Here is an 11,370-nt window from a genome sequence, read left to right as displayed (position 1 = left end):
GCTGAAAAGCCTATTGGGAACACCTCCAGTGTCACAGTGGGAAAACCCAGCAGTGATGACCTAGTGAAAACTGTGGTAAGTTAGGACTGTTTTCCTGTATTACAACTTTGTCTGGTTTGGTTAACAGAAACAGGCTACTCAAAAATATAGCCTTTTTTTCTTTTTCTTTCTTTTTTGTGTTCTCTAACTTAATTAGGTAATTTATACAGCTGTCAATTCTGAAAAGCATTTTGTTGATTTTACTAAACTTTGATCACATCTATCTTTGATTTTCTGATTTAGCAGCTGGAATCAAGATATTCTACAATTTAGTTTCAAAACAACTGCAAAGTGGTTCAAAGTCTGACAAGATTTACATAGTGAAATACGTACATGCCCTTTGGACAGGCGGTTTGTTTTTTTTGACTTCATACACACTGTACCTCTTGATGTCTGTGCTCATTTCCAGGCAGAGGATACTTTTCTGTTTCTGATGAATGAAGCTTGCTTTCTTAGCTCTTTCCTTCTGGTTGTTTTCTGCTGGTCCTGTCAGAGCCCGAGTAGAAGAATTTGGTTTGGAAAGTAAAGCCCTGCTCCTCACTCCTGAGCACGTAGTAATGGTAGACATTATAGCTGTGTATCCTATATGCCCTTTGACACGGATTTACAAAAGGGAATTAAAACAAACTAGAAAATGGCACTAGAATTTTCAAATATTAAGAGCTGCATGGCAAGAATGGAAGAGAATCTTGTGGAAACAACAGGCAGTAAAAAGGATCAAACCAAATCAAAAGCCGTTGCTAGTCAGACAGCTGCCAACAAATGTCTTTGTGGCTACCTCTGTTAATAGTGTGAATGGGTTTTTAAACGTCGTGGTTGAAGGGGGTTTTCATAGGGGTGCCATCTTTTCTGGATAAAGGTGAAAAATTAAATTCCAATACAAGATGTTAAATAACGTTTTTTGCAATGTAACCCCCAAACTTGTAGAATGTCATCCAAGTTATTGACCGGCATGTGTAAGCTTCAGGGGATTTTTTTTTTTTTAAGTTTTTTATTTGCATCAAGGCGACAGAAACAGACAGTTTGAATCTTATCTTTGGGAAGATGAGAATTTCCGTGTTTCTAAAGCTAGCATTGTTAGTCAGTGGAAGTGATTACCCGGTAATAATAAAAATTGTTGACCATAAGCAGCATTTGGTACAGATTTCTTCCTTTTCACACAGAAGAGGAAAACTTTTGGTATGAGGATAACATACCCATGTGAAAGTAGCAGATTTTCTTTCTAATCAGAATCGTTTAATCAGGAACATTCATTTATCATTCATTAATCAAGGGTCAAAATTTCGTCACAAAAATCACCTCGGTGTTTTCTAGGTAGGAAAAATCACATCAATTGTTTACCAGTTTCAAGCACCTGTGTCCCTAATTAAGTAAACAAGACTGTCCAGACCTATTTAAAATTGCTGGTTCAAAAAGGATAATTTTGAACCCAGATTCAGCGCGCTGATTTACCACTCTGTTCCACCAACAGCTGTGCTTGTTCAGCAGAGCTGGCAGGACTTCCTGGCACTGGCATGAAAATGAACAGCAGGAGACAAAGAGGATGGCAACTTGTTACTCCATTACTGTGGTCTAAGCCCTTCAGACGTGGCACATGTTCTCCTCTGCAGATTCTGCTGCAGGGTAGTAATCTCTGGCAGGGTCAAGATGGGCAGCTGGAGGCAGTGACACCTTCATCTGCCAAAGCAAGAGTCACCAGGATTTATCCGTTAGATCTCTAGCAAACATACTTAGATGCCTTCTTTAATGAGAGGTAATATTATTTGCAAAAGATGCTGTCCTGTGTGAGCTGCATCAGTATCGTGTTTTCTTCTTTAAGCCTGTTCAAAGTGTTTCATCTGTCAAGGTTAAATCAAAATTGATAATGGAATTGCAGCAGTTGGAATCCTATGGGCAGTGAAACTGTACATTTCTATGACTCTCCTGAATTTGGCTCTTACGCCCTGACTGCCATGTAATAGGAGAAGAGAGCTGCATCATACCTAATGCACAATTTAAGCTGTGATTCAGGTAGTTAATCAGGTTATTTACATCTCATTCTATGTCCAACAAGATTTTTAAATGCTATAACACGCCATAATACTTATTACTTTATTCCCAGACCTCCAGAAACTCTTGTTATTCCTGTCTGTAGGATATAATTTAATATAAGAAATGCATCATTTAAACATAATCATTTTTGTTTCTTAGGCTTAAAGACATGGCTTTTTTCTTTTGAATCTTTTCAGGAGATGGATCATATAGAACAGGGTGGAGTGCCTCAACTAGAACCTGTACTACCCCCAAGGTAAGTGGAATTCTTCAGTGACTCACTTAAAAGTGGTGTTTCTACCAACCCCACCAACTCTAGTCCTAACTCAATAGGCTTGGGTAGGTAGTATGCTCACTAATAAACGGGCAGGACCAAGTTACTAGCTGATTAATACTTGTTTGTACATTATCGGCATGAGCAGGGAGATTGTGGGAGGACAGCTGTTTGGCTCTTTTGCTAACGTACAGTGGCTGCTGACAGTCATTCCTTTCTGCATCTTTAACCTTTTCACCCACAGCTGAACGAAGAACATCTCCTTCTGCATGTTGCTGACCTTTTGATCAACAGCACTTGCACTTGTGGGTGGGTTTGAGTGTTGAAGGAATGGAGGTGGCAGATGCTGCCACCCTGAAAAGGGCAGATGCTGGGCCAGCCCCTTCCCAGAAACACTGGCTAGTTTATACAGTTCACTTCAGACCTAAAATGTCTGTCACAGTGCAGAATCAGAGACAACCTTTTTTATTCTTTTAAACCAATAAGAAAGAAGGTCTGCAGAGGCAAGAGTAGTGGGACCAGCCTTAAATTCAGGTTCACTAAGTGCCAGAGACAAACTGGAGGGAGATAAGGCTAGCCAGACCTTTATGGCTATCTTAGCATCTGTGTTTGCTCTGTTGTATCAGGACAAGAGTCTTTCCGTTATTAAACTTAGTCTATCAATAATAAGAATTCGTTAACAGGAAAGAATGTGGTTATTCCCACAAGGAAACACCTTATTATTGCCCGTGACGAGCTTATTACTTTCCCCAGTTCTGTGTAGCACAACAGCATTCCTGATTCTCCCGAAGGTCTCTGGAACTGCGGTAAACATTTTATCCTTACACTCTTCTGCTCAAATGGATTTTTTTTTTTTAAAGTAATATTTCTCTGAATTGCTTGTTAGGGTTTTGTCGTTTCGCTAGTTGCCTTACAAACGTATGGATTGATTTGTTTCCAGATTTAATGCCATCCAACTTGGAATTTCCCCTTTTGTCAATATTAAAAATGCCTAGTTTAGGATGAGGTCAAGAAATGAGAGAGGTTGAAGTTGAACAGAAGTGGAAAATGTTTTTGAAATTTAAAGAGTTGACCATACTCAAATAGTGGTAGAGAACTCTTATCAGGAACATTAGTAGAGAACTAGTATCTTCCCAAGTGGTGGACGACACTCACAAAATACATCAGAAGGATACTCCAAAGATCCACTAATGCACATTTGTTGTGGTTGACAATTTTTACAGACCCGTGAGGAACTCACACGAGCAAATAATTGTGCTGAATTACTGTATGAAAAAAAGAGAGAGAATTGTAGCAGAAAATTGCAGTAACTGACCAAAGATTTCTTAGTAACAATCAAACAATATTGTATTTTTGGAATAGCGGTAGTGCCAGGGTTCTTAATAACAGGATGTCAATGTTTTATGTACATAATGGTTGTTTATAACAGAGGAGATTTTTAATTAGCAAATTATTGATTTGGCCACACTTTTTAATTCTAAAACTCACAGCTCATAGGTACTGTATAGGCAGCTTTTTTTTAATCACTGCTTAATAAAAGGGATTTTTTAGATTTTTAATTTTTTTTTAAATGATCACTGTCACCTATTAGTCTTTTTTTTTTTTCTAAACTACTGGTAGACTAATGAGAGTGTGGTACCTCCTTCACTGCCAGAAATCTTGAGTATTTTCACTGCTGTTTTCTTTCTGCAGTAGACATGTGTTTCAAAAATAAGGTAAATTCTGCTATTGATGCCATTGTGCAACGTGATATCATATGTCACGAATTTCAGCAGAGGCCCAAAAGTCACTTCAGTTGACGTCCCAGGGAACTAGCTAGGCTGATACCTGAAGACTAGCTAGATCAGCAGAGCTCGTCAGGGCTTTCACTGAAGTTCTCCACTAGAAGTTCTCCATCCTGAGACAGTTTCAGACAAAGCTCTTTCTAAAGGTAGATTGCTACAAAAATTCCTGCTTATGTGGTGGGCTTCCAAGAAAGCTGGCAGACAGTTGATAAGCAAAAGTGGTGAGCAGACTTGGAAATACGTAGTCAAAGGTTCTGTCTAAGGACCTGATCATCTGTTCCCAGTATCTGAAGAGTTCATGTATTCCTGGAGGGCTTGAGATACTACACACTCTACAGCTCAGATCATGACTCTCATTTCCTTGCTGCATACTCTATAGCTAGGGCTGTGGGGGAGAATAAGGTGGCAGGCTTACTAACATGCATATTTCTCTGATGGTTTGCCCAATTGTTAGGCCTGTGGATGGAAAAATTTTACCTGCTCGTCCTCCCCCACCCAAAGGTGCTCCTGGAAGGCCACCTCCACCAAAACTCTCTGCAGCCAAGACCTCCTCCCAGAAGGATGCTCTTTCACGATCTACTTCTGACATCGCTCCTGATAAAAAACCCAGCAAGTTCAGATTGGGACCCAAGAGAGCAAAAAGTCAAGTCTTTAAAAATCCAGATCCAGCATTACCTCCTAGACCTAAACCAGGTCATCCTCTCTACACTAAATACTTGGTGAGAGTTGAGATATTCCGAGAATGTTGTTTATAAAATGGAGCAGGTTAAAATAGGAGTGACAAAGGTAGTAAAGTAGGTTACTATAATGTTGTGTTCAAAGTGCATCTATCAGCATAATCTTCATTAGAAAATAGTAGTAAGTACTGTAAGATACTTCTGGAGAATGTAACATGTGCCTGCAAAGTATAGATATATGCGTGTGTGGTTTTGTGTATATACATAATTTTTTTTTATGCATAGCTTTTGGGTTTTGAGGGTTCTTTTTATAGTCACCAGTTCCAAATTCTATTACATCATGTAAAATAATGCTAAATAATTATATTTGTATATTGTTTTTTCCTGAATATGTCAGAATGCTTAAGAAAATTGGGGGAGTATTAGAACTTAAAAAGTGGTTTACCTTGCTAATCAAGCCTGCAAAGAGTGAGGAACATAGCGTCACTTAGATTTTCATCCTATTGATGCCATCCCTTTTCATTATAAAAATGTTTCTTTTTGGTATTGCATGTGTTGTTAGGGAATATTAAATACAAATGGATCAACATTACAGATAAAAAGAAAAGTCTTTCCCCTGATGCTTGAAACTGGTCAGTGATCAGAACTGGTGACTGCTTGAGCGAATGCTTTTGTCAAAAAAAAAGCACCCACACAACCGTAACATAAACAACATCAACATTCAGCGTGAAGTGGAACATTTCTGTTGCCACCTTTTTGATCTTCACTCTTGCATTTAGATCCTTGGTGCAGCAAAGGAACAAGAAAGAGAGAGCAAGATGTATCGCAGTTGATAGTAGGAACAGCTTTGAGATAAGGGAAGCATGTTGTTTCCTTTCTGGTGTGGCCACACCTACTTACATTAGAAATGTGACATGTTCTTGTAGATGGGAATTTTTCAGTAGCAGATCACTAGCAATTCCCTGCCCTCACGCGTTACTGTCAATTAAATTTTCCTCCAAGGTAGATTTCCAGGGCCCTCCATGGCAAAGGAGTACTTGTCTGCGTCAGCGTGATGCTGAACAGCATGTACCGTGTGGTATGATATCAGGTGGGCAGCTAAGACACTTCTGAAGTGGATGACAACACCTGAGTTTCTCAGAGTGGCAGTTCCGATCACTAGCAGCCCATTCTGAATGCCTTCCAAAGAAGCTTGTCCTCTCCCACTGGACTCCTAAATTAGTTACCTGTAGTAGATGGTTTGAACAGTTCCATCATCTGACTATTTTCACTTTCAGTAGGAATTTCAGGTGCATACAAGTGAAACAAACTTTTCCATTTGCCTCTCTTTCCATTCAAGCTTCCTGAGTCTCACAGAGGTGCCAAGGAAGACTGTCTTCCCAGGAACACCATGGAACTGTCCTGTAAGGTAAGGCATTTTTTTCTGCTGATAAATATTTAATGAGCAAGACTCCTGTTGCATTAAAGTGTGAAGTGCTTTAGGCTTTAAAGGTTACACTGAGAAATGTAATAGTTGTTTATTAAATCCTAGAGTTTCTTTAATAAAAACAAAACAACCACCGAAACAAAAACAAATAATGGTGATTTGCCTTATAGCACAGGGATATTCTGCTTCTGGGGCAGAGCAACTGTAATTACTTGGAGTGCCGGAAGGGAGAGGAAATTGGTAAAGTTCCTCTGTCACAAAGGAATATAATTACTCCCTTGGCTGAGTATCTGAAAAGTGGGCAAAAGACAAACAAGTAGTTTTATGAAGTGCTCTATCATAATGAAGTGATAGATCAGGGAATTGGCTTTGACATAGACTTCAAAGTATTTTCCCCTCTTTGCTTCTACAGAACTTAACCTGTTTTTCGGGCACGACTGTATTAATATTGAAGAGCTAGTATAACTTACAGCTATGAGCAGCCTTTTTGATTATTATCAGTTACCTACATGGCTGAAATAGATTTTTATGCAATTTGTTGTTTTCTGTTATAGTTCATATTATTCTGGCCTTATCTTGGTCCATTGTAGCAATGAATTACTTTGAATGTCATCCATGCACAGTGATTGTCATCAGCAGAGCCTAAAAATCTAATATAATTTCCCTTTATAAAGATTGCACAACAAAATTATTATTATTTCCCCATAGTGTTATCTTCCTGAAAGCAAAGGCCTAGTGCCTTGCTCACCCCTCTAAAATGCTGGGCAAATAGCAGATGTGCTGTCCCCGCCGAGTGTGCTGGGGAGAGCTGGGCTGGGGTGTTCTCTCTGAGCAAGGAAGAGTAGCTGGCGGCACGCAGTACCGAGCAGCAGTGCAAAATTTGCCCGTGACCCTTGTCATGAGAGTTGCTGTCAATGCTCCAGATTTCTAACCCCTGGAGATAACTGTGGCTTTGTCTCTACGGGAAAAGTCACACAGGATTCTATGCCTTCCCTTCCTTTTACTGGCTCAAAGGTAGATTTTGGTGAAATGCATTCTGCTTTACACTGGTGAAAGGCGTTCAGGCTCATAGCTGTGTGATCAACACTAACCGCTGCCTCTAAAGGCTGATACCAGAACAACATCGTGTCCAAAGTCAGAAAATTACTTTCACAGTATGTAACAGAGAATCTCTGTTGGTATCTTCCATGATTTATAAATTAGTTGGATTTATTTGTTGTTGTCAGGATTCTTCAAATCACACTCCAAAAGTGTCTGACACAAGTGCACCTCATGCTGTAGTCCTGCATGATTTTCCTGCAGGTAAGTAAATGTGAATATTCTGGAAGCTTGTTTTTCTCCCAGACTTTCAAATGGGAATTTTCTCAGGAATTGTACCTTAAAAATTATGAGGAAGCTCAGTCCGCATGCAGAGTTGTTCAAATTCAGGGATTTAGCTATACCTGGGCCAGTCTTTTAGTTAAAACTGAGTAGTGTATCAAGTATAATTAAGACTTTATAAAAACTCATTCTGGTTTGTCTATGATATTTATATTAAGAAGATTTTACTCAGAGAAAATCAGTGAGTGTGACAACTACTGTTAACTGCAATGATGCTGTCTTACAGAGCATGCTGGTGACTTGGACCTTCATTCTGGAGACACCGTTTGTCTTTTGGAGAAAATTGATACTGAGTGGTACAGAGGAAAATGTGGGAATCGCACAGGGATATTTCCTGCCAGCTTTGTTAAAGTAGTTGTATGTAGACTTTGATACATTGCTACATAAGATCCTATTGCATTTGTTCTCTGGTTCTATTTTATTATAGCTCGTCCGTGCTTAACTCCATTCTGTATTTAGATAATCTCTTCTCCCGCTGGGAGCACAGAAGACATATTGACTTGTTTGTATGGTATTAGAAAGATGCTTGATTTGGCATGACCAACTTGTGTTATGAGGATTATTTTACCATTAATTTGCAGCCAAGAGAGAAAATCATGGCCCTTACCAGATTCTCTTTGTTAACCCTGGTGGTTTCTCAAGGTCTAAAGAGTGGATAATTTTTCACAGCTGCATGTAAGAATCAACACTTCATAAGATGGTTCCTTTTTGCGCTTTGCCCCAGCCCCCCAGCTTCTCCCATTGTATTGTCCCTTGAACCATGCTGAAATCACCACTTTTATAGCCATGTAGTGAGCTAGGTCAGGGCAGTAGTTGGGACCAACAAAACATGGGGTTTTTTCTTCCTAGAATACTTTTTTCCCAGCTGGATCGATTCACTAAGTGGCTGCACAAATAGTTGTGCTGGCACGGCACAAGGAGATCGTGTTGTTGCAAATGAGCATCTTCTATCAATCCTGTTACTGAATGTGATACTTGACAGTAAATGGCAGGCAAGAGACAGGTGCTGTTTTGGAGTCCACTAGCAATTAATTGAGCATCTCATCTAATAAAGAGATACAGAATGGTTCACTGCATCAAAAGCTGGGTCAAATATATTGCAAGCCTGAGTCTGAGACTGAAGTCCATTTTGTGACAGTTGAAAGGGCTGTTGGGCTGTGCACACCAGCGATATGGACACGGAGGAATGCTAAACTGACCCCAGGATGCAGTGAAGGTGTACAGCTGGTCATTAAAGACAGTAAGTGTCTGTGTTGAGCCAGGACAGCTGGCAGAGATGAGCACTGCTGCTGCATGGACAATACCGAGTACCTGGTAATCATCAGAGACTAGAGGGTGTCTGTTTAGTTTGTAACAGTGTTACTGGAGAAAAATTTTAAGATTCAAGAAGTGGTGAAGAATAAGAACAAAACTCAGGGAACCATGCTCGATTTGCTAAACTGATTAGCTGCTTCTACGCAAACCAGTGTTTTAATTTAAAAGCTCTTGTTACTACTGATGGCTAAAACAGAAATGATTTTGTGATAAAGCAGTGGAATTAGTATTTGGGGTCAAATTCAGCATTGATTCAGAGAGATATAACTTCATAAAAGCTATGGCAGATGTGTTTCAAATTTCCATTTTAGTTGTAAAAGGCAGTTACCCTTTGAGTGCAATAAAAATTTTTTTTCAGCAGAATTAAAAAAAACCAACAAAGCCAAAAGGAAAGACGTCCGTACGTGAGGCTAATTTACTGAGTGAATTCTCCTGTTCATTCACGTCAGATTTGATCTTGACACAAGGTCTCAAATATGCTGTAGTGTGTTTGATAATACTGAGCTGGGTAGTAGCTTAGGTCTGGAAACCTAAAAATAATGCGTGGTTATTACTTCCCATAGAACTTTCAAAGCAACAGATACCAGGCTTCTCTAGCAAAAGCACGGCAAAGACTATTTGTTCTAAAAGGCAGCACGATTTCCTCCAGTCCTTCACATAAGCTAATGAAACTTTCCTCTTAGTTTTTATGGGTACTGGCTCATGCGATAGTAAGCTATAACCCAAAGCTCCTTGCCAGGGTCTCTAGACTTGTAGTCTTACCATCATCCTTCATGTCACACCAAAAAATACCATTGAGGTCCTCTTACAATAAAGGACTTGAATGCTGGCGGTTTGATATATCCATATATTGATTTTCCAAATTATATTTCTTCAATTTAAGAGAGATTTGTGAGACGTATTTTTGTTTGGAGGACAGCTGGCTACCAAAGCCTAGAAAGGATAAGTGTAAACAATAATTTTGTCTATTGTGATATATGGTGCTGATAAATAATAGAGAGCAATTACCAATTGAAAGTTGAGAGCTAAATGCAACGACGTACATCAGCATCCAGTCCCGTATTCTGTCAGTCAATCATGCCACAAGTAGAAACGGTAAGCCAGCTTCATGAGAGGGAACCTTCAATAGTGCTCCTTGTATGCAGGAGATGGAAGAATGAGAAATCAGACATACAAACCCAAAATCTACATTAATATAGTCATATATCACAGCATGCCAGGGACTATAGAGCAAGCATCACATGGAGGTTGTAAGTGGAGCTGATTCTTAGCTGAAAAGTAGATTATTTTAACAGTTTAAACAGTTCCATGTTTATTGTAGTTATCATGAGCTTGAAATGGAAGATTTTACTGATTTTGCTGTCTTATTAGATTGATGTTCCAGAAGGTGGCAACAGGAAAAAAATAGCCCGTTCATCACGATGCATTGAGTGAGTCGGATAAATCTTACATTCCTTCTCATGTTCATTTACTAGGAAGAAAAAAGAAAGATAAGTTTGAAGCAGGTGCTGTCTGTGCTGAGTTAATATGGTTAACAGTTTCTTCTCCAAAACACGTCTTAAAAATTAGTATCTCTAAACTGAACGGTTATGACGTTTTAAGAAGACTGATATTCATAAAAAAAGCCTAAACCCTCACTTCATTACTTGAAAAAAATTGGTAGATCACTTTAAAATAAATGTTTCTGTAGATATAATTCCCTTCACTTGCTTTCCTTGCTCTTATGAGCTGTATTAGAAGAGCGTTTTCCGTAATTTTTCATACTAATTGGTTACAGAAACTGTGAACCAATCTGATTAACTTCAGCAGCATTGCACTGTCCTCTCTTCACTTTCTTCCGGCATCCTCGTAAGATGTAACCTCACAGGGCTCCCTCTCGTTTGAGGGAACAAGGTGAAATGGGACAGAGTATAGCTGTAGTTTAAGCAGAGAAATCTGTCTGACCTTCAAGTATGTAACTGCACAGGGTGAATGTAAAGTTCCCCAGGTCAAATTATCAAGTGTACTTCAAGCACTTTCATTTCTGATTTGCAAACAACTTGTACTAAGATTTGTGGGCAAGGAACAACTAACTTTTCGTGCTGTTTTTACTCAGTGATGATTTATTGGGTTTCATAGTCATTCACTGCAGCAAATTCAGGCAGAGGCAGGAACTACTAGCATCAGTGAGATCGTTCAGTTTGTTCTTCCGAGCGAGCTGGTCTTGTCTTAAATGAAAATTTAGTTTTAAAAGATGCTTCTGCAACTAACAAACAAACAGGAAACTTTTGGAAAGGTAGGAGTGGGGGACGGGTGAGAATCAAGCTTCTTTCATTGGTTTTCTGCTGTGATGCTGTAGAAAGAATTAAAGTCTATTATCACTTTTTTTTTTCTAGCATGGTATTTCTGATAGATCAAAAATTTTCTTAGAGTAATTTCTTACATTTATTTTATTAATTTATTAAA

General features: G+C 39.1%; 1 protein-coding gene across 1 annotated transcript in view; it reads left to right on the top strand.

The window, feature by feature from the left end:
- Positions 1 to 10,355, top strand: part of SH3D19 (SH3 domain containing 19) — a gene marked incomplete at its 3' end in the record, with an annotated part of 26,468 nt that extends 16,113 nt beyond the window's left edge. Inside the window, exons 4-10 of the mRNA XM_010141501.1 lie at positions 1 to 75; positions 2,268 to 2,326; positions 4,583 to 4,847; positions 6,145 to 6,213; positions 7,458 to 7,533; positions 7,838 to 7,968; positions 10,297 to 10,355. The exon at positions 1 to 75 is cut by the window's left edge and continues 4 nt beyond it. Coding sequence (XP_010139803.1) covers positions 1 to 75; positions 2,268 to 2,326; positions 4,583 to 4,847; positions 6,145 to 6,213; positions 7,458 to 7,533; positions 7,838 to 7,968; positions 10,297 to 10,355 — 734 coding nt within the window. The remainder of the gene's footprint in view (positions 76 to 2,267; positions 2,327 to 4,582; positions 4,848 to 6,144; positions 6,214 to 7,457; positions 7,534 to 7,837; positions 7,969 to 10,296) is intronic.
- Positions 10,356 to 11,370: the final 1,015 nt, after the last annotated feature.

Source organism: Buceros rhinoceros, unplaced genomic scaffold, assembly GCF_000710305.1.
Source record: "Buceros rhinoceros silvestris isolate BGI_N320 unplaced genomic scaffold, ASM71030v1 scaffold13868, whole genome shotgun sequence".
Classification (NCBI taxonomy): Eukaryota; Metazoa; Chordata; class Aves; order Bucerotiformes; family Bucerotidae; genus Buceros; species Buceros rhinoceros.
This window is presented reverse-complemented; position numbering and strand designations above follow the sequence as displayed.